General features: G+C 38.6%; 1 protein-coding gene across 1 annotated transcript in view; it reads left to right on the top strand.

Annotated features, from left to right (window-relative positions):
• LOC125921569 (cell surface glycoprotein CD200 receptor 1-like) overlaps positions 1 to 22326 on the top strand; it is a 36431-nt gene extending 14105 nt beyond the window's left edge. Inside the window, 3 exon segments of the mRNA XM_049629173.1 lie at positions 18424 to 18507; positions 21749 to 21808; positions 22190 to 22326. Of these exon segments, the coding sequence (XP_049485130.1) occupies positions 18424 to 18507; positions 21749 to 21808; positions 22190 to 22326 (281 nt within the window).
• Positions 22327 to 24477: the final 2151 nt, after the last annotated feature.

Below are 24477 nucleotides of genomic sequence, written 5' to 3'. Positions count from 1 at the left end.
CCTGATCTGGGGAAGGAAACAGACATTGAGATCCAGGAGGCACAGAGAACTCCCTTCAGAGATAACTTGAATCCATCTTCTACATGACATACCACAGCAAAACTGGCAAAATACAAAGATAAAGAGAGAATTCTGAAAGCATCTAGGTATAAATGGGACTTAACCTACAAGGGTAGACACATAAGGGTAGTAACAGACCTATCTACTGAAACTTGGCAGGCCAGAAAGGAGTGGCATGAAATTTCAATGTGATGAACAGAAAAAATATGCAGCCGAGAATCCTTTATCCAGCAAACTTGTCATTCAGAATAGAAGGAGAGATAAAGGTTTTCCCAAACAAAAACTGAAGGAATTCACCACCACTAAACCAGCCCTATAAGAGATCCTAAGGGGGACTCTGTGAGTGAAATGTTGCAAGAACCACAAAATACCAGAGACATCACTACAAGCATGACACCTACAGATAACATAATGACTCTAAACCCATATCTTTCAATACTAACACTGAATGTAAATGGACTAAATGCTCCAATCAAAAGACGTAGGATATCACAATGGATAAAAAAAAAATAAGACCAATCTATTTGCTGTCTACAAGAGACTCATTTTAGACCTGAGGACACCTTCAGACTGAAAGTGAGGGGATGGAGAACTATCTATCATGCTACTGGAAGTCAAAAGAAAGCTGGAGTAGCCATGCTTATATCAGACAAACTAGATTTTAAACTAAAGTCTGTAGCAAGAGATGAAGAAGGACATTATATCATAATTATGGAGTCTATCCATCAAGAAGATCTAACAATTATAAATGTTCATGTCTACGCACCAAATTCAGAAGCACCAAAATATATAAAACAATTAATCACAAACATAAGGAATCTTATTGGTAAGAATGTGGTAATTGCAGGGGACTTTAATACTCCACTTACAACAATGGATAGATCATCTAGACAACAAATCAATAAAGAAACAATGGCCCTGAATGATACACTGGACCAGATGGACTTGACAGATATATTTAGAACTTTTCATTCTAAAGCAGCAGAATATACATTCTTTTCAAGTGCACATGGAACATTCTCCACGATAGATTACATACTGGGTCACAAAACAGCCCTCAATAAATATGAAAGAATTGAGATCATACCATTCACACTTTCAGATTACAATGCTATAAAACTTGAATTCAACCACAGGAAAAAGTTTGGAAAACCTCCAAATGCATGGTTAAAGAACATCTTACTAAAGAACTAATGTGTCAACCAGGCAATTAAAGAAGAAATTAAAAAATATATGGAAACAAATGAAAATGAAACAAAACAATCCAAAACCTTTGGGATGCAATGAAGGCAGTCCTAAGAGGAAAATTGCAATCCAGGTCTATCTCAAGAAACGAGAAAATCCCAAATCCAAAACCTAACAGCACACCTAAAGGAACTAGTTCCTAAAGGAACTAGAAGCAGAACAACAAAGAAACCCCAAAGCCAGCAGAAGAAGAGAAATAATAAAGATTAGAGCAGAAATAAACAATATAGAATTAAAAAAAACAGTAGAACAGATAAATGAAAAGAAAAGTTGGTTTTTTGAAAAAAAAATTGATAAACCTCTAGCCAGACTTCTCACAAAGAGAAGAACGAGGACCCAAATAGATAAAATCACGAATGAAAATGTATTTATCACAACCAATCCCTCAGAAATACAAGCAATTATCAGAGAATACTATGAAAAAATATATGCCAACAAACTGGATAACCTGAAAGAAATGAAAAAATTCCTAGACACCCACACACTACCAAAACTCAAATGGGAAGAAATGGAAAATTTGAACAGAGCCATAACTAGTGAAGAAATTGAATCAGTTATCAAAAATCTCCCAACAAATAAGAGTCCTGGGACAGATAGCTTCCTTAGGGAAATCTACCAGACATTTAAAGCAGAAGTAATACCTATCCTTCTCAAGCTGTTCCAAAAAATAGAAACGGAAGGAAAACTTCCGGACCCATTCAATGAAGCCAGCATTACCTTGATTCCAAAACCAGACAGAGACCCCACTAAAAGAGAATTACAGGCCAATATCTCTGATGGACCTGGATGCAAAAATTCTCAACAAGATACTAGCAAATCGTATTCAACAGCATATAAAAAGAATTATTCACCATGATCAAGTGGGATTCATTCCTGGGCTGCAGGGCTTGTTCAATATTCACAAAAAAATCAATGTAATACATCACATTAATAAAAGAAAGGAAGAACCATATGATCCTTTTAATAGATGCAGAAAAAACATTTGACAAAATACAGCATCCTTTCTTAATAAAAACTCTCAAAAAATCGGGATAGAAGGAACATACCTTAACATCATAAAAGCCATATATGAAAAGCCCACAGCTAATATCATCCTCAGTGGGGAAAACTCCACTCTCACCACTATTGTTTAACATAGTGTTGGAAGTCCTAGCATTAGCAATCAGAAAACAAAATGAAATAAAAGGCATCAAAATTGGCAAGGAAAAAGTCAAACTTTCACTTTTTGCAGACGACATGATACTCTACATGAAAACCCAAAAGACTTCATCAAAAGACTGCTAGAACTGGGTACAAAATCAGTGTACACACATCTGTTGCTTTTTTATACAACAATAATGAAGCAATAGAAAGATAATTAAAGAAACTGATCCCATTTACAATTGCACCAAGTATCATACAATACCTAGGAATAAACCTAACAAAAGATGTAAAGATCTGTATGTTGAAAATTATAGAAAGCTTATGAATGAAATTGAAGAAGACACAAAAAATGGAAAAACATTCCATGCTCATGGATTGGAAGAATAAATATTGTTAAAGTATCAATATTACCCAAAGCAATCTACATATTCAATGTAATTGAACAAATAATCCTAAAATTTGTATGGACACACAAAAGACCCCAAATAGCCAAAGTAATATTCAAGAAGAAAACCAAAGCAGAAGGCATCACAATCCCAGACTTTAGCCTCTATTACAAAGCTGTAATCATCAAGACAGTATGGTACTGGCACAAAACAGACACAAAGACCAATCGAATACAATAGAGAACCCAGAATTGGACCCACAAATGTATGGCCAACTAATCTTTGACAAAGCAGGAAAGAGCATCCAATGGAAAAAAGACAGTCTCTTTAGCAAAGCTGCTAGGAGAACTGGACAGCAACATGCAGAAGATTGAAACTGGACCACTTTCTTACACCATACACAAAAGTAAACTCAAAATGGATGAAAAACCTAAATGTGAGACAGGAAACCATAAAAACCTTAGAGGAGAAGGCAGGCAACAACGACTTTGACCTCAGCTGCTGCAATTTCTTGCTCAATACATCTACAAAGGCAAGGGAACTAAAAGCAAAAATGAACAATTGGGACCTCATCAAGATTAAAAGCTTCTACCCTGCAAAGGAAACAATCAACAAAACTAAAAAGCAACTGATGAAATGGGAAAAGATATTTGCAAATGACATATCAGATAAAGGGTTAGTATCCAAAATCTATAAAGAACTTACCAAACTCAACACCCGAAAAATGAATAATCCAGTGAAGAAATGGGCAGAAGATATGAATACATACTTTTCCAAAGAATACATCCAGATGGCCAACAGACACGTGAAAAGATGCTCAACGTCACTCATCAGGGAAATACAAATCAAAACCACACTGAGATACCACCTCACATCAATAGGAGTGGCTAAAATTAGTAACTGAGTTAGAGTGGCTACAACGAACAAATCAAGAAATTACAGATGCTGGCAAGGATGTGAAGAAATGGGAACACTCTTGCACTGTTGGTGGGAATGCAAACTGGTGCAGTTCCTCTAGAAAACAGTGAGCAGGTTCCTCAAACAATTAAAAATAGAACTACCCTGCGACCCAGCAATCGTACTACTAGGAATTTATCTAAGGGATACAGGAGTGCTAATGCATAGGGGCACATGTACCCCAATGTTTATAGCAGCACTTTCAACAATAGCCAAATTATAGAAAAAGCCTAAACATCATCAACCGATAAATGGATAAAGACGATGTGGTTTATATATACAATGGAATACTACTTGGCAATGAGAAGGAATGAAATCATGCCATTTGCAGCAACGTGGATGGAACTGGAAGGTATTATGCTGAGTGAAATAAGTCAGTCAGGGAAGGACAGATATCATATGTTTTCACTCATATGTGGATCTTAAGAAACTTAACAGAAGACCATGGGGGAGGAGAAGGGGAAAAAATAGTTACAAACTGAGAGGGAGGGAGGCAAACCACAAGAGACTCTTAAATACAGAGAACAAATTGAGGGTGGATGGGGGGAGGGGTGGGGGAGAAAGAAAATGGGTGATGGTCATTGAGGAGGGCACTTGTTGGGATGAGCACTGGGTGTTTTTGTAAGCCAATTTAACAATAAATTATATTATAAATGAATGAATGAATGAATGAATGAACATGTACAACTCATGATTTTAACATAATTTACAACTCAACCAGGGTATTGTTAGAGATTCTGAAAATTCCAGATCTGTTATCAAGGCTAATGCCATATAATGGTGACCTTGGCTATGTACTGGCCTACAAGGACTATACTTGTTTTCCTCTCCTAATAGAATGGTTTGTATTCTGTTTAGGGCAACTTATGTATTCAAATACCCCAAGTGAACAAACTGAAAACTGATGTGAAGATCAATGAGTCAATTTTATTATAGTTCTTAATTTTCAAAAATCCTGTCCTGGTCCATTTTTGAGGTTTTGTCTAGAGGATGGTCAGTTCCCCTCTTGAGCACCTGATTAAATCCATACCCCACTACTTTTCTTATCCAGGCTTTCACATTCCAGGCCCCAGGGCCAAGTATCAGACAACTAGGAACAAGCTCATAGACAACTATGCCCATGAGCCTGGGAAATTATTCAAGTTAGCCTGTCTTGGAGCCCTTCAAACCTAACCTGATCCCACCTGCCATATATCCACTTCATTCTACAATTTCAACTTGGTTTTAGCCTGTGTGTTAGGGCAAGGCCTATGTGGCCCTCCATGGCAGCTTTCTCATTTTTTGAAAGATAAGTAACAAACAGATATGCTTCTCATTTATTAAAATGTCTTTGTGTTGTGTCCTACCATCAAAAGAATCTTGAAACTATAAAGCAAGAAAAAATAATCTATTCCTTGCTTCTCTCCTAGCTTCTGGTGGTGTGCTGGAAATCTTGGGAGTTCATCAGCTTGTGGGGGGTGTGCCTTGATCTCTGCCTTTATCTCTACATGGCATTCTCCCTGTGTGTGTATCTGTGTCCCATTTCCCTCTTTTTATATGACACCAGTTATTGGACTACAGCCCAACCTATTCCAGTGCGGTCTCATCATAACTAATTACATCTGCAATGACCCTGATCAAAATAAGGTCACATCTGAGGAACTAAGGGTTAGAATTTCAACATATGAATTTTGATAGAATTCAACTCATAAAAGAAAGTCTTTATTAAAGCCACACATTATGTCTATCCTATGGCCATCAATTTTAATATTTTGGTATATACCCAAGATATTAAATGCCTAAGTAAACCAAAAGATATGTACAAAACACAAATGTTCATAGAAGCTTTATTTATGTTATTCCTGAAATGGAAAATCCAAGTACACAACAAAATGGATGAATAAATTATGGCATGATCAAACCAAAAAACCTCTTCACAGTGTTACAAAACTGAACTATGTAAAGAATTTCATTTATATGGAGTTCAAAAACTGGCAAAATGGTGATAGAAGTCAGAGGAGTGTTTCTTTCTGGGGAAGGGATATCAACAGAGAAGGAGCAGGAAGGAAACTTCTTGAAGAGTGGAAATGGTCTTACCTTGGTTTTGGAGGTGACTATCTGGGTGCATACACATGTAAAAATTCATGAAGCTATCCACTAAAGATTTGTGCATTTTACCCTGAGTAATTTATGTTTCCCAAAATGCTACTTTCTAAATGAATTGCTATATAATTTATTGCGTCACTTCAGTACTGTGGGAGAACCAATGAATTGTAGGTATTGGCTTTTTTTTTCTTTATCACTGAACAAAACTCAGCGACATTTCCCATCCGTGGCTAGTCCGTGGCTAACCGCTCCAAAGACATACTCTGGAGAGAATGTCAGCTTTGAGGGTACTGATCTCCATCAATGTTATAGTGTCTGGTAAGTATGATTTTTCAGAAAAAAGTAAAGATATTTTCAGTGGTGACAAGGAGGCCCTTGATCCATTCATAAAATGTTTTATAATTTGTCCTAGCAGCAGTGATAAATTTGTTTATTATCCAGCAAACCTTCTGATTTTCTTGTCAATAGTGCACTGACTAGTTGTCTGGCTGAGTCCAGGGTAATAAGGGGGCCCTGGAATGGAGTGAAACTGAACTTGTGTGACAAGGAAAAAGGTAGTGTTTCCTCCAGTATTTTGGTTTATATTTTTCTTGTCTCTTGGAATTCTTATATCTTGGACCTTATGTATATTGATGTGTGACTATTGTTTTTCCTTTGATATTTCTAATATTTTAGCTCACAGGCTAAGAAAGAAACCCTAAATTTCTACTTGGGGTTTTTAAATTTTAAAATAGAGGCAAAAAGTATATGGGGAAAATTTGTTTCAGAAAACAAGGATCAGAGAACATAAGAATATAGTAATGATTATCTATTCAAAGTCTCTGATTTCAACCTCACACCAGAACAAATGGAATGTTATCCCAAAGCATGAACAGTAGAACGAATGAGTGGAGGAGCTAAAATTAGAGCAGACTTAGGCAGGTGGAAACAAAACCTTGAATCCATCCTGTCTTTCCTTATAATCATCCCAAATAAATTCTAAAACATTCTGAGCAACACTGGCTTCCACATTTCCATATATGTCTGGTAAAGGGAGAGGAGAACCAGTTCTTAAGAGAAAGAAAGATGGGAAACAAGGGCCATAAAAAGTTGAAAGAAATTGGGAAGAAGGTAGAAAGGTAGAAGAAGGTAGAAAAATTTGAGAAGAACTCAGAAGACAGTGAATAGCAGATTTGACTCATGAAAGCACTAGAGAAATATTTAGATGTGGCAGGAAACACATGGCAACAAAAAGATGTAATTGAAAAGAGTAATTAAACCTGTTTATGTAATTGACTCCATTACATATTTGAAGGGGAAAACCGTAAGATTGCAATATGTATTTGATAAAATTAAATATCCACTTAGTATAAAAAGGTTTTGTTTTGTTTTGTTTTGTTTTGCTTTTTGTGTTTTAAGACTTAATTTTTTTCAGTGCAGTTTTAAGTTTACAGCAAAATTAAGAGGAAGGGGCAGAGATTTCCCATATACCTCACCTCCTAACCCCACCCAGGCACAGCTTCTATTTCATTATCAACATCCCCTCCAGAGTGTTACATTTGTTACAAGGGATGAACCTACCCTGACACATAATCATCTCCCCAAGGCCATAGTTTACATAGGGTTCATTCTCAGTCTTGGGCATTCTGTAAGTTTGAACAAAAGTACAATGGCCTGTATCCATTACTATAGTATCATACAGAGTAGTTTCACTGCCCTAAAAGTCCTCTGTGTTCTGTGTATTTATCCTCCCTCCCCTCTAAACCATGGCAACTGCTCATCTTTTTAGAGTCTCCACAGTTTCTGCCTTTTTCTGAATATTTTATAGTTGGAATTATATGGTATGTAGCCTTTTCATAGGCTTTTTTTCACTTAGTAATAGGTATTTCAGTTTCCTCTTTGTCTTTTCATGGCTCTATAGGTCATTCTTTTTAGCACTGAACAATATTCCGTTGTCTGCATGCATCCCCATTTATTCAGCCATTTACCTACTGAAGGGCATCTTGGTTGCTTCCAAGAGTTGGCAATTCTGAGTAAAGTTGTTATTTTCTGACTTTCATATTTCCTTCTCCCTGAAGAACTTTTAACATTTCTTACAAGGCAGTTCCCTTGAAAACAATTTCCCTCAATTTTTGTTTGTTTGAGAAAGTCTTTATGTATCCTTCACAAAGTGAAGGGTAACTTTGTAGGATACATAGTTCTAGGGTGGTGGGTTGTTATTCTATTAACATTTTAAATATTTTACTTCGTTCTTTTTTTCCCTTGCATGGCTTCTTAGGAGAAGTTGTATATAATTCTCATCTTTGTTTCTCTATAAGGTGTTTTATTTCTCTGGCATTTTTCAGAAATTTTTATCTTTGATTTTTCTATAGTTTTCATATGATATGCCAGGTCTAGGGTTTTTTCTTTGGCATTTTTCTTGCTTGGTGCTCTCCAAGTTTCCTAGATCTTTGGTTTGGTATGGAGTGAACTTGGGGAAATTCTCAGTCATTGTTTCAAAAATTTCCTCTGTTCTTTTCTCTCATCCTCCTCTTCTGATTTTTCCATTACACGTGTTTTACACATTTTGGGAGTTGTCCCACAGTCCTTTGATACTCTGTTCTGTTTTTTTTTTAAGTGTTTGTTTTCTTTGTTTTTCAGTTTTGGAGGTTTCTATTGATATATTCTCTAGCTTAGATAATCTTTCTTCAGCTATATCCAGCCTATTAATAAGGTCATCAAGGCCTTCCTCATTTCTGTTATAGTGTTTTTGATTTAATTTTGTCAATTTTGCCTCCTGTATTTTGAAGCTCTTACTAGGTATACAAGCATATCTTGTTTCATTGTGTGTCACTTTATTGTACTTTGCATATATTGTGGTTTCTACTAATTGAAGGTTTGTGGCAAGTGTGCATCGAGTAACTCTATCAGCATCTGCTCACTTTGCGTCTCTGTGTCGCATTGTGGTAATTCTTGAAATATTTGAAGCTTTGTGATTACATTATATTTGTTGTGGTGATCTGTGATCAGCGATCTCTGATGTTACTACGCAATTGTTTTGCGGTGTCACTATGTCACCGCATGAGATGGTGAATGTAAGTGGAACGTGTGTGTGTGTGTGTGTGTTGGCTATTTCCCCATCTCCATCTCCCTCTCTTCAGACCTCCCTTTTTCCTGAGACACAATATTGAATTTAAGCCAATTAATCACCTCCCAGTGGCTGCTAAGTACTCAAGTGAAAGGAGGAGTTGCATATTTCTCACTTGAAATCAAAACCTAGAAATGATTCATAAGCTTAGCGAGGAAGGCATGTTGAAAGCTGAAACAGGTCAAAGCTAGGCCTCTTGTACCCCCAGTTAGCCAGGTTATGAATGTGAAGGAAAAGTTCCTGAAGGAAACGAAAGTGCTACTCTAGTGAACACACTAATGATAAGGAAGTGAAACAGCCTTATTGCTGATAAGGAGAAAGTTTCAGTGATCTGGAAAGAAGACCAACACAGCTACAACATTTCCTGAAGTCAAAGCCTAGTGCAGAGCAAGGCCCTAACGCTCCTTGATTCTATGGAGGCTGAAGGAGGTGAGGAAGCTGTGAAAGAAAAGTTGGAAGCTAGCAGAGGTTGGTTCATGAGGTTTAAGGAAAGAAACTGTCTTCATAGTAAAAATGCAAAGTGAGGGGGAGGAGTCAAGATGGAGGAAAAGTAGGGGGATCAGAATTTCCCTCCTCCCTCAAACACAGCAGTATTGAGGTCAGAACACTTGGAATACCCAGGAAATCAATCTGTGGAGTGGCAGAAGGATATTCACAGGTGGAAAGAGACAGCTTGGTGTGACAGAGGTATGTATTTGCAAATTGGGAGAGTTAAACTGTCAGTGTAGGCATGGAGGGGAGGAGAGCCCTTCTATGCAGAGACAAAAGGAAGTGAAGAGACGCTATAGAACTGTGGGATTGTATTTAGACAAGGGAAAAACCTCTCCGGACCATGGATGAGGAACAAAAAATACAGAGAGAGCCAGTTTCTAGTTTGCAAACAGCCTTAGGAGTAACTATTGGGGTTTTCATGGTTGCACGACTTTCTCTGGACTGAAGCCTGCTGTGTGCATGCACCTGCTGCGGGGGGGAGCCAGCCCCGGGCTTGGTGACTATCTTGGGGGTGCACTGGGAGAGAAGACTCCCCTTCCTTGGAGTACTGTGGGAAGAGGGCTTATTGCCACCCCTTCAGATGCCAGCCAAAGGCCTTTTATCGGCAGGTCTGGGTCCATGTGGTGCAGGATGCTTTACAACCTTGGATTTTGGATCCCAGAGGAATGCTTAGGAGGCCCAGGAGATTGTGAAGCAGAACAGGCCACCAGTGCCGCTCTGTGAGAGGTGCCTGAACAGTATGGTTCGAGACACCTGTCTGGGGAGGAGAGATTGGGGTGTCACCATTTTCTCTCCAACACCAACTGGGTGGGGCATCAAGGAACAGGACAGTGGGCCTAAGTGGAGGTGGGATCTGTCTACATCAAATCCCACCCCTCCATGCCTGGTAACTGCTTATCTACTGGGATGGAACTGACACTGAGTGAACCAGAGGGACTGTCCTCCAGACCAGCACAGCCACCGGTCCCAGGCACCAACAGACAACTGTCCCGTGGTTTTTTATGTTAGTCTGGCTTTTAAAAGTTGTTTTTTTTTCTATTATTTTTTTCTCTTTTCTTTACTTCTCTTTTCCCTTCTTTCTCCTTCTATGCCCCCCCCCTTTTTTCTTTTCCTCTTTCCTTTGGGATCAGGCTCATAGTTCCTGATTTGATTTTTGGTCTATTCTTACTATATGTATATGTATATGTATATGTATATGTATATATGTATATGCATATGTATATGTATATATATATGTATATGTATATATATATATGTATATGTATATATATATTTACTATACTCTACTTACTATACTGTACTATATACTATACTTACTATGTTTCCCTTTCTTTGTTCTGGTTGTTTGTTTAGTCAGGCATTTTCACTCTATTCTTTTTATACTTATTCTGTATCTCCTTCGTTATTTTCCTCTCTCTTTCTCTCTGGATTAAGCCTTATTAAACCTTAAGTTTGATTCTCTGCCTGGTCTTTTATCTGCCTCCCACCTCATTTCTCTCTTTGTATGGGATAAGGCTTCCCCCCCCCATTTTTCCTTTTTCCCAGGGTTACTTCAATGAACAAATCAAAGCACATCTGGTGGAAGGTCTAATCCACTACTATGAGCAGTGAGATAAAGCAAGCAAATATGCAATAACAGAGTACACACAACACACTCCAAAAACACTTCCTGAAGTGTCAGATTTGGGACAGTGTATGGCCTCTTTCTAATATAGTACTGCTTGCAGATGTAGGACACATAACAAACTATAAAAGCATGTAAAAGGCAGAAACCAGCCAAAGTGATGAAATGGAAGAAATCTCCTCAAAGGAAATTCCAGGAAGAAATGACAGCCAGAGAATTGCTCAAAACAGATATAAACAATATATCCAAACAATAATTTAGAATAATAGTCATAAGACTAAGAGCTGGGCTTGAAAAAAGCATAGAAGACACCAGAGAATCTATTGCTGCAGAGATCAGGGACTGAGAAATAGTTATGATGAATTAAGAAACGTTGTAAATGAGATGCAAAATAAACTAGATAGAGTGATAGCAAGGATGGGAGAAGCAGAGGAGAGAATAGGTGAAATGGAAGATAAAATTATGGAAAAAAATGAATCTGAGAAAAGGAGAGAAAGGACGTTACTTGATTACGAGGGGAGAATTAGAGACCTAAGTGATTTAATGAGATGAAACAATATCTGTTGCATAAGAATTCCAGAAGAAGAAGACAGAGAGAGGGGAAGAAGGTTTATTTGAACAAATTATGGCTGAGAACTTCCCTAATCTGGGGAAGGATGCAAACATCCAACTCTAGGAGTCACAGATAACTCCGTTCAAAATCAACCCAAACACGTCAACATCATGACATACCATAGTAAAACTGGCAAAATAGAAAGATAAAGAGAGAGTTCTGAAAGCATCTAGGGACAAATGGGCCTTAACCTACAAGGGTAGATACAAAAGGGTAATAACTGCACTGAATTTATGCACTGAATTTATGCACTGAAACTTGGCAGGCCAGAAGGGAGTGGCAGGAAATGTTCAATATGCTACATAGGAAAAATATGCAGCCAAGAATCCTTTATCCAGCAAGGCTGTCATTCGGAATAGACGGATAGATAGTCTTTCCCAGACAAATAAAAACTGAAGGAGTTTATGACCACAAAATCAGCCTTGCAGGAGATTATACGGAGGACTCTGTGAGTGGAAAGCAACAAAGACTACAAAGGACCAGGGACATAACCACAAGCATGAGTCCTCAATATAACACAATGAGACTAAATCCATATCTTTCAATAATCACTCCGAATGTAAATGGATTAAATGCCCCAATCAAAAGACAAAGGGTTTCAGAATGGATAAAAAACAAGGCCCATTTATATTCTTCCTACAACAAACTCATTTTAGACCTGTGGGCACCTGCAGATTGAAAGTGAGGGGTTGGAGAACCATTTATCATGCTACTGGGTGTCAAGAGAAAGCCAGAGTAGCCATATTTATATCAGACAAACTAGATTTTAAAACAGACTGTACCAAGAGATGAAGAAGGGCATTATATCATAATTATGGGATCCTATCCATCAAGCAGAGCTAACAATTATAAATGTTCATTCCCAAACATGGAAGAATGCAATATATAAATCAGTTAATCACAAACATAATAAATGTATAGATAACAATAATGTGATTGTAGGGGACTTTAACACTCCACTTACAACAATAGAGAGATCATCTAGGCAGAAAATGAGTAAGGAAACAATGGCTCTGAAGGAAACATTGGACCAGATGGACATAACAGATATATTCAGAATTTTTCATCCAGAGTGCATCCATGTGCATCCAGAGTGCACATGGAACATTCTCCAAAATAGATCACATATTGGGTCACAAAACAGCCCTTAACAAATATAAAAGGATTTATATCATACCATGCATATATTCAGATCACAACGCTATGAAACTTGAAATCATCTAAAAGAAAAAAAATGGAAAGCCTCCAAACACATGGAGGGTAAACAACATTCTACTAAAGAATGAATGGGTCAACCAAGAAATTAAAGAAGGAATTTAAAAATATATGGAAGCAAATGAAAATGAAAACACAACAGTCCAAACCCTTTGGGATGCAGCAAATGCAGTCCTAAGAGGAAAATACATTGCAATCCAGGTCTATCTCAAGAAGCAAGAAAGGTTTCAAATACAGAACCTATCCTCACACCTAAAGGAACTAGAAATACTGCAGCAAAGAAAGCTCAAAACCAGCAGAAGAAGAGAAATGATAAAGATTAGAGCAGAAATAAACAATATAGAATCCAAAAATACAGTAGAAAGTTCAATGAATCTAAGAGCTGGTTTTTTGAAAGAATAAAATTGATAAACCCCTAGCCAGACTTCTCAAAGTGAGAGAGAGAGAGAGAGAGAGAAAACCCAAATAGATAAAATCTCAAACGAAAGAGGAGAGATCAAAACCAAAACCACAGAAATAAAAAAAATTATTAGTGAATACTATGAAAAGTTATATGAGAACAAACTGCAAAATCTGAAAGAAATGGGCCCACACACTACCAAAACTCGAACAGGAAGAAATAGAAAATTTGAACAGACCCATAACCAGAAAAAGTTGAATCAGTTATCAAAACTCTCCCAACAAATAAGAGTCCTGGGTCAGATGGCTTCCCAGGGGAATTATAGAAGCCATTTAAAGCAGAGTTAATATTTATTCTTCTCAAGCTGTTCCAAAAAATATAAATGGAAGGAAAGATTCCAGACTGATTTTATGAAGCCAGCATTACCTTGATTTCCAAATCAGACAAAGACTCCACTAAAAAGGAGAATCACATGCCAATATCCCTGATGAACAGGAATGCAAAAATTCTCAACAAGACACTAGGAAGTTGAGTTCAACAGTATATTAAAAGAATTATTCATCATGATCAAGTGGGATTCATTCCTGGGCTGCAGGGCTGGTTCATTATTCACAAATCAATCAACGTGATACATCATATTAATAGAAGAAAGGATAAGAACCATATGATCCTGTCAATAGATGCAGAAAAAGCATTTGACAAAATACAGCATCCTTTCTTTATAAAAGCCCTCAAGAGAGTCAGGAGAGAAGGAACATACCTTAACATCATAAAACCCATATATGAAAGCCCCACAGGTAATATCAGCCTCAATGGGGAAAAACTAAGAGCTCTCCCCCTGAGATCAGGAACACAACAGAAATGTCCACTCTCACCAATGTTGTTTAACATAGTGTTGGAAGTCCTAGCCTCAGCAACCAGACAACAAAATGAAATAAAAATCATCCAAATTGGCAAAGAAGAAGTCAAACCTTCACTTTTGCAGATAATATGATAGTCTACATGAAAAACCTGAAAGACTCTATCAAGAAACTGCTAGAACTGATACATGATATCAGCAGTCACAGGATATAAAATCAGTGCACAGACATCAGTTGCATTTCTATACACCAATAATAAAGCAACAGAAAAAGGTATCAAGGAATCGATCCCATTTACAGCTGCACCAGGAACTATAAAATACATAGAAATAAATCTAGCCTAAAAGGTAAATTATCTGTATGCTGAAAACTATAGAAAGCTTATGAACAAAACTGAAGAAGACACAAAGAAATGGAAAAATCTTCCATACTCATTGATTGGAAGAACAAATATTATTAAAATGTTGATACTACCCAATGCAGTCTACACATTCAATGCAATCTCAATTAAAATAGCACCAGCATTCTTCACAGAGCTATAAAAAACAATCCTAAATTTTATTTGGAACTATAACCAACCCTGAATAGTGAAAGTAATATTGAAAAAGAAAACCAAAGCTGGAGACATTACAGGCCTGGACTTTAGCCTGTACCCCAAAGCTGTAATCATCAAAACAGTATGGTATTGGCACAAAAACAGACACATAGTCCAGTGGAATAGAATAGAGAACCCAGAAATAGACCCACAAATGTATGACAAACTAATCTTTGACAAAGCAGAAAAGAGTATCCAATGGAAAAAAAGTCTCTTTAGCAAATGGCATTGGGAAAACTGGACAGCAACATGCAGAAGAATGAAACTGGACCACTTTCTTACACCATACACAAAAATAAACTCAAAATGGATGAAAGACCTAAATGTAAGACAGGGAGCCATCGAAATCCTAGAGGAGAAAGCAGGCAAAAACCTCTTTGACCTCGGCCACAGCAATTTCTTACTTGACGTGTCTCTGAAGGCAAAGGAAATAAAAGCAAAAATGAACTACTGGGACCTTATCAAAATAAAAATACTTCTGCACACCAAAGTAAGCAATCAACAAAACTAAAAGGCAACCAACAGAATGGGAGAAGATATTTGCAAATGACATATCGGATAAAGGGTTAGGATCCAAAATCTATAAAGAACTTATCAAACTCCACACCTAAAAAACAAATAATCTCTTAAAGAAACAGGCAGAAGACATGAATAGATACTTTTCCAAAGAAGACATCCAGATGACCAACAGACACATGAAAAGATGCTCAACATCACTTATCACTAGGGAAATACAAATCAAAACCACATTGAGATACCACCTCACACCAGTAGGAGTGACTAAAATTAGTAACTGAGGAAACAATGGATGTTGGTGAGGATGTGGAGAAAGGGGAACCCTTTTGCAATGTTGATGGGAATTAAAATTGGAGCAGACACCCTGGACAACAGTGTGGAGAAATTTTCCTCAGTAATTAAAAATAGAATTATCCTATGACCTAGTAATAGCACTACTAGAAATTTATCCAAAGGTTACAGAAGTGCTGATTTGTAGGGGCCCGTGTACCCCAATGTTTATAGCAGCACTATGAACAATAGTCAAATTATGGAAAGAGCCCAAATGTCCATCAACTGATGAATAGATAAAGAAGATGTGGTTTATATATTCAATGGAATACTACTTCGCAATGAAAACGAATGAAATCATGCCATTTGCGGCGGCAACACGCATGGAACTGGAAGGTATTATGCTGAGTGAAGTAAGTCAGTCAGAAAAAGAGAAATATATGTTTTCACTCATATGTGGAATTTGAAAAACTTAACAGAAGACCACAGGGGAAGGGAAGACAAAATAAGTTACAAACAGAGAGGGAGGCAAAACATAAGAGACTCTGAAATATAGAGAACAAACTGAGAGTTGATGGGGATTGGGGGTTGGGGGGGTGGGGAAAATGGGTGATGGGCACTGAGGAGGGCATTTGTTGGGATGAGCAATGGGTGTTGTATGTAAGTGATGAATCACTGGAATCTACTCCTGAAGCCAAGAAGACTACACAGTATATGAGCTAACTTGACAATAAATTATTAAAAAAAAAAAAGTGCAAGCTGAAGAAGCAAATGCTAATGTTGAAGCTTCAGTAAGTTATCCAAGAGATCTAGCTAAGATAATGCATGAAAGTGACTACACTAAAGAATAGATTTTTAACATGACAAAACTGTCTTATATTGGAAGAAGATGTCATTTAGGACTTTCTGATATTCTCCCTTTTTTGTATTCTGTACATTTGTGTTTTTCACTATAGTTTTCCAGGTTGAGTAAGAGAATCAGGTAAGTAGAGAATCAATGAGTAAATTGAATTCTGTTGTATTCTCCTAATCTGCCTACTTACTTTCTGGGGAGTCAGGTATAGGGGAAGCACATATTTCTTGTTTTTTTTTTAATTTTCTTTTTATTTCTTTAAACATCCTCAACACATTTATTTTTATACCCTATGTTTCATAATTCTAATATATGAGATTCTGAATCTTATTCTCTCTAGGAATAACAGATGGCAGCTAATGAAAATAATATTATCTGACTTTATGGTTTCTTGAGTCTTCCTGCGTTTTGTAATTTTGAAATGTGAGCTCATAATTGTGTGGCTTTGAGTCTGAAAACTGGTTTGAATACAAAAACCTGGTGAAGTACCATGATTTTCCATTATGGCAAATAACCTGAGTCTTTACTCACCGCTATGGACTGAATGTGTCCTCCAAAACTCCTATGTCAAAACCCAATCTCCAATGGGATGCCATTTGGAGACGGAGGCTTTGGGAAGTAACTTTGTCATGAGGATGGAGTTCTCAGATTAGTACCTTTATAAGAAGAGACCCAAGAGAGCCTGCTTTTTCTTTTTCTCTCTCTCTGCCACTACGTGTGTGAATACAGTGAGAAGACAGCTATCTACAAGTCAGGAAGTGGGTTTTCACTGGACACCATGCCTGCTAGTGCTTTATCTTAGACTTCCACCTTCTAGAACTGTGAGATAAAGTGTTTGTTATTTAAACAACTCTATTTTTTTGTTTTAGGAGGCAACACTGATGTAAGACACTCATTTATCCTTCATCTGGTCATATAGGCCAAACCATACCGTCTTTGGCTTCCCTTTTATTTTACCCCTAAGAACATTAAGATTTATTTAGCTTTTGCCACAAATTCTTCAGGTCAGAGCCTCTTGGTTGTCATTATGGCCTTGATACTGTTTATGATTATCTATATTGTCCCTGACTACTAAGTGCTATCAACTTGTCTTGGCATTACAGAATCCTATCACCCTCTCTGTGGCCTGCACCATACTTTCCCACAGATGATGGGAACCTCTGTAAATAGTGTGCATGGATATCAACAGTCACTTGATTCTGCTGGATTGGAAGGAGGCCCATACCCCCAAACACTTCAGGCCACTTCTCTCTTGTAAATAAATAGGAGGGCTTCAGAATTCTGTCTAGTTTTGTGGTATGGAGAGAAGATACAGAATCCTAAGACTTCCACCTCAAGAATGAGCCTGGGGAATGGAGAAGGTGCTTTCTTAGGAAAGGGCTGAGACACATCCCAGAATCTCTAGCTTGGTTGACAGGTGGCTATCTTTTTCTGAAGAAGCCAGTCAGTAAAGACTGGGGAAGGTGATAGCTTCTTCAAGTGTGAAGACACTAGTAATGCAAAACTTTCAAAAAAAATCAAGGAAGGGTGCCTGGGTGGCTGAGTCGGTTGAACATCTGACTTCGGCTCAGATCATGATCTCATGGTTCATGAGTTCGAGCCCCACATCAGGCTCTGTGCTGACAGCTCGGAGCCTGGAGCCTGCTTCGGATTTTGTGTCTCCCTCTCTCTCTGCCCCTCCCCTGTTCCCTCCCTGTCTCTCTCAGAAAGTAAAATAAACATTAAACAAAATTAAAAAAAATACTTTGATTTGAATGTAAAGACAGGAGGGTGCAGACACTCTGGATCTAAAGTAGGGGTATGCCAAACAGGTAGGAAGTTCAGGTCAAAAATTCATCCTGGAGCAAATCATTCTGAGACTTGCTTGCCTGTCATAATTTATGTTTTTATTGGTAACTGCAATCCAAACATGGCCTGAAGAACGTGAAAAAAAAGTGTGATTTTAGGTAGAAGTCAGAAATACTAATGTGTATTCCGCTGATCACCCCATCTTGTCTTTTCAGAATGCATAAATGAAGAAATGAGAACTCTGGTTACACCAAACAATGGATTAAGGCCAAAAATGAGCAAGGACAATGACAGTGCAGGTAATGGTCATCCTTTAATGACAATTCTACCAGACATGAGCTTGATGCTGGCAAAATTTTCATGTTTTAGGATCTTGAATTGTCTTATAGGTATTTATAGACTGTATTGTCTAAAATTGTCTAAATAAATATTTATTTTATTATTTAAGAGTGCTCCTAAATTTTTCATTCTAAAATTATTTCTGTGCTTCTTTAATACAGAATATGCTTTATTAGTCAAGAATGTGATCCCTAAGCGGACCAATGGCATACCAAAAATTTTTTCATTTAATTTTTAAAACATAAGTTATTATGTTTCAAACATGGATTTAAAAAATTAGGTCTTAGCAGATATTAGTAATTTATTTTCTGTGTTCCTCACCCAGGTCTACTGTCTCCCAAAGTCGCCTTTGGGACTAACTATTACAGTTAGTTTCTATTTTTACTTTAAAATTTTATTTTTTTATATATATTACTTCATCGAAAAATAATTCCAGCCTTTCCAAAATGCATTCCTGGACTTATAAATATACTTTCTAATTTAATTCAATTACTCACTCTCTAGAAAAATTCAGTTTCAGGTCAACTACAGAGTAAAATAAGAAAAATAATTTTATAAACTATAAATCTAAGGGTTGGGGACAATGCATAGATGGTGCCTCCTCCCCAAAATGATAGCTTGAATGGCATCCCTCTTCCCCCAAAGAAATATCCAGTTAGCACCTGTGAGTACGGCTGTATTTGGAAAAAGGGTCTTTGAAGATGTTACTAAGCTAAAGCTCTTGAGATGAGATCACCCTGGATGAGAGTTGGGCCCTAAAGCCATGACAAGAGTCCTCAGAAGGGAAGAGAAAAGACATAGGAAGAAGGCAGTGTGAAGAAGGAGGCAGAGACTGAAATGATACATCTACAAGCCAACAAACACCAAGGATTGCTAGCAGCCCCCGAAAGCTGGAAGAAACAAGAAAGGATTCTTCCCTAGAGCTGTTGGAAGAAACACAGCTCTGCTGACCCCTTGAATCAGACTTCTGGCTTCCAGAAATATAAGGGGGAACATTTCTATTGTATTATGTGACCATGTTGGTTATTATATGTTAAGGCAGCCAGAAGGGACTAACATAATGAGTAATTAAGTTACTTTTGTACTATAGATATATTTAAAAGAACACAATTCACATTTCTCTCTCTTCACACACACACACACACATACACACACACACACACACCACATTGTGAAAGAGTTAAATTGGACCTCTGACATTAACAATGTGAATTTATAATCTTTTTTTAATGTATATTTATTTTTGAGAGATAGAGAGACAGAGCATGAGGAGGGGGAGGGGCAGAGAGAGAGGCAGACGCATCATCAGAAGCAAGTTCCAGGCTCTGAGCTGTCAGCACAGAGCCTGATGTGGGGCTCCAATTCATGAACTGTGAGATCATGACCTGAGCCGAAGTTGGACACTTAACCAATTGAGCCACCGGGTGCCCTGAAAACTATAACCTTTCTGAACTTCCAGGAAAAATTTGGTTTCAGATAAAGAAATTAAACAAAGAAATCACAGGACTATTCACTGATCAGAAGTTTTACACATTTATTTTGCTACTTTGATGTATACAGAGCTTCAAGGAAGACTGCGTAAGAATGGTTTCTATTTTCAGTGAAGATGTGATACTTGATATGAAATCAGCCTTCTTGGGCAACTAGCTGCCAGTCGAGATAATAAAACTAAAGGATTCATACATCAACAACTAATGAAACTTAAAAAGTATTTCCAACATCATAAAAATAATCAGGAATATTTGTGAAAACAAGTATTTTTTCCCTCTTCTGAAAATAATTATTTTGCACACTTAAGAGTACCTTAGAACTTGTGGGTTTTATCTTTGGTATGAGAAGCTTCAGGGGTAATTAACTGGTATTTCTTCTCAGGGCATTCTTTGGAAGGAGTAATATTTTGCTCAATTGTAGGAGGGTTTGGTATCTGATTCTAGAGGCAGATTTCTCCATGCACCTCCACTCACTGGAATACCTTTATTAACCAGAAGGTCTTTTTTTTCTTGTTTTTTTTTAAATTTACTTTAAGTTTTTTATTTATTTTGAGAGAAAGAGGCAGAGAGAGAGATGCAAGGAGGGACAGAGAGCGAGGGAGAAAGAGAATGCCAAGCAGCCTCCACACTGTCAGTGCAGAGCCAGCTGTGGGGCTCAAACTCATGAACTGTGAGATCACGACCTGAGCTGAAATGGAGAGTCAGATGCTCAACTGACTGAGCCACCCAGGAGCCCCAGCAGAGGTCTCTTTCACACTCCAGCCTACTGGGAGATCATTCAACACAATGCTTGAAAACTTCTCTCAAATCAGTTACGAAAACATCACTTAATGCAAGACCAGGCTCTTCTAAGAGAATCCCATACGATCCAGACATGGATTTAGTTATATCTGCTAAGAACTAACTTGCTAATATTCCCACATGAGATGGCTAAAATGAGAAGCCGGTGAAATGGTAAAAAGATAACAGTTTGTAGCATGAACATTATGTACTTTATCACTAAAAGTAACAATTTCTACAGGGCATATGAAGTAAAATCCAAAGGATACAAGAAAACCCTTTAAAGGTATCAATCACGACTAAATTCTTTGAACTTTCCATAGACAACAGTCTGTATCTTTAAAATAGGAGGAGTTCTCAGGGCTGTAGAGGCCAAAATGCCCATGAGAGAAATCCCTCATATACTGAACTAACTTTGTCTGTCATGGTGGCCTTAATCCCCAGACAGTTCCCTTAGCTGGGGATGGGGGGGGGGGGGGGGGGGGGCGCTCATTGCAGTTTTCTTATTCCTATTTCTTATTTCTTATTCTTATCAGTCCTATTAGTTGCCCTCAATACTTGTCACACTTCACTTAAGGCAAGAAAAAAGGAAGGAAAGAAGGAAAGGATGTAAAGGAAGGAAAGAAGGAATGATGTGAAGGAAGGAAGGCAAGAGGGAAAGAAGGAAAGAGTTACCATTTATGGTAAAAATAAAATGGAAAATTTATTTCATTGAGGGAGAATTTGGAGTTGTCAGTGGAGATTTGGTTTATTTTTTACACATAATGATGGGATAACTTCTAATTTCTTCTTTGTAAAGCTTTTTGTGGAATTAGGTTACAGTTAACTAATTTTCTGTCATGTTGTATGTAAGATGTGGATAAACAGTGCCTTGCACTCCATTTAAGTCCCTAAAATTGGTTTCATGTACTTTTCTCTCAACCTTTTCTAGCTTCAACCAACAGTTCACTTATGGACAGACAACAGAGTAGTTTCATACTTCCTGTGGAAGGTAATATGTTTTTTAATTTTTTTCTAGAGGCCAGAACTAAAGGGAAAAAGTGTTGAACTTCCTTAGCAACACGGTTGATGGGCTGGTCAAGGGGCCATCCTGAGCCTGGTTGAAGAGTATGATGGTCTGAGTGCTGAGGTGTGAGGGACCCTGAATGACCCCGGGCCTCCTCCCCCCAGGCAGTGCACATTCCGTCTGAGGATTATGGAGCTCTCCCTGTCAGGCACTGTGCTAGGCCATGTGGGGAACACGGGGACAAACAAGAGTAGCTAGAGCCCCACAGCGCCCTAAGGGGCTCATTTCGCGGGGGAGCCCAGATGTCAGCACAGATGGCATTGACAGAGGAGATGAGCACTCACATCAAGTGTGCTGGGAGTGTAGAGAAGAAGGCGAAGCAGCAAGGCTCTGAGAAGGCTTCATGGCAGGGGCAGCGTGTGAAATGGCTCTTAGGGGAAGAGGAGCGTTTTCGTGGACAAAGAGTGGTCTGTAGGCCACCCCAGTCTGCAGGAACGATGTGAGGAAAGACCCAGATATGCAGCGGTGCTTGGTGTTTTCTTTGTGAAGTGTGGGGGCGACTGAGGGGTGATAAGATGACAAAGGTGAGTCCATCTACAAAAGAGGGCTTTCAAAGGCAACACAAGGACATGTAAGTGCTGTCTTCAGGCAGGGAGAGGTCTCTGAGGGGTGTTAGATGGAGGGGATCACACCCGTGTCCCAGAATCCTGGACCTGCTGCAAGGTCAGGTGTGAACCGAAGAGGGGAGAGATTTGAGACAGACACAGACGTCAGGAGACTTCTGCAGGAATCCAGGTGTGTGGTGATGGGTTCGTAATCTAAGATCTGGCAGTGAGGACAGAAAGGAAAAGCCCCAAATCTCATAGGGATTGGTCTGTGTGCAGAAGGGCTGGAGGAGCCTGGAGGAGAGTCATAGACACAGGATGCAGAGAAGCTGGAAGGTGACTGCTGGTTCTGGAGCCAATAGGAGAATCCGCCCACTATCCCGTGAAGTAGGAGGTGAAATCACGGTAGTTGATCACAGGGCTGTGAGGAGATTATATTTGTTAGACAGGTGCCAACCCCACTGAGTGTGGGGGGAGTGACTGGTCACTGGTAAATTATCACAACAGGTGTGAATAGAGAAAGAGAAGGATTAAGAAAGGGTGACTGACAGGAATCACAGAAGTCCCATCACAGGTGAAGGGGGATTGCTGGAGGGTCCTAGAGCAGAGGAAGGTGAAAGAACAGAGATTGTCCATGGTGCTTGTGATCCTCACCCTGGGAGTCACTTCTCTGGAGACAGCACCCCTGTTAAAACGTATATGATTATTTAATTAGCTAGTAATTTCCTTTAAAAGAATAGAGTGAGATCTTGAGCCTCAATAGCAGGCAAAATATTAAAACCTTAGACTGTTCAGAAGCAGAAGTGCAAACCCCTGAGAACACAAAAGAAAATTCACAACGTGTTCTTCAGCCTTTTCCCTTTCTGGTTTCATCTTCAGCATCCTGCCCTTGAGCACCTGAATGTTCACCCACACCCACCTCTAGCTGCTCTCCAAGCAGCCACCTTCGTGCTTATTTATAACCTTGGCGAAGGTGCATTTTCCCTGTGCATGCGGGTTGCCACTTCAATCATGGATTTAACTGCTCTCTTAGACCTGCTTTCAAATCCTCCCCCTTGCTTCACATAGTTATGGGATTGTGATTTGTTTGTGAAATGCAAGGGCATGAGTCCATCACGCAAGAAGCAAGTGACACCAGAAGAGGAGAGGAGAGATTTCAACCGCAGGGTTTAGCACTCACAAGCGCCATCTGGGTAGCAGCTTTGCCCTCTCACAGCTGGTTTTGCTCATGTGAGAGTGATGAGCTCCCTGCCACTCACCTGAGTCACTGGTGCGTCCCAAGCGATGCCCCCAATCCGCTCTCAGCAAACCCCTCCCAGCCATGGACATATTATTTTGGTTTGTGGGAGAGCCAGAGTTTATATATTGCAGAATACTTGTAGGTTGCAGGGCTTAATTTTTACTTCAAAAGATGGACAGAAGGAGTGAACTTCTCCATTTATTCCTCGTAATTAGGTAGAAAGTCAGACACAATCTGTGAGCTAAGTTCATAGGCGAACTGTTTGGCAGGATACATGTGATTCAAAGGGAAGGAAGGATGGAAGATCTTGTTGATTTTATGACTGTGTGAGTCTCCAAATAAAAACAACTCAAAAACTGTGCAGCTTGGTCAACCGGAATGCCATGCTGTTTATAATGAAAGTACCACATGCTTCTTATATTTATGTTTGTCAGAATTCCCACCTTTGGGGATAGGCATTTCATTCTTATATTAAGTGATTTATTGTCTCGCACTGAAACGTAGGAGAGAAAATTTTTCCCCTGGCTCAACTTTTCCACTTTTTATCCCGAGAAGCTTGAGTTATTAGAGAAACCTAATAGTCTCTATGGCCGAAATATTAGATATAATGATTTGTCCATTAATTTTATATTGTGTTTTTTGTTTGTTTCATACATATCAAAACTTCTGAATCAGATTTAAGCCCTTAAAAATTTCTTTAATTTTTTTTATGTTTATTTATTTGGAGAGAGAGAGACCAGGGAAGGGGCAGAGAGAGAGGGAGAGAGAATCCCAAAGAGGCTCTGTGCTGTGAGTGCAGAGCCTGATGT

The sequence above is a fragment of the Panthera uncia genome, chromosome C2, assembly GCF_023721935.1.
Source record: "Panthera uncia isolate 11264 chromosome C2, Puncia_PCG_1.0, whole genome shotgun sequence".
In the NCBI taxonomy this organism is placed as follows: Eukaryota; Metazoa; Chordata; class Mammalia; order Carnivora; family Felidae; genus Panthera; species Panthera uncia.
Note: the sequence above shows the minus strand (reverse complement) of the source record. Positions and strands in the feature narration are given on the sequence as shown.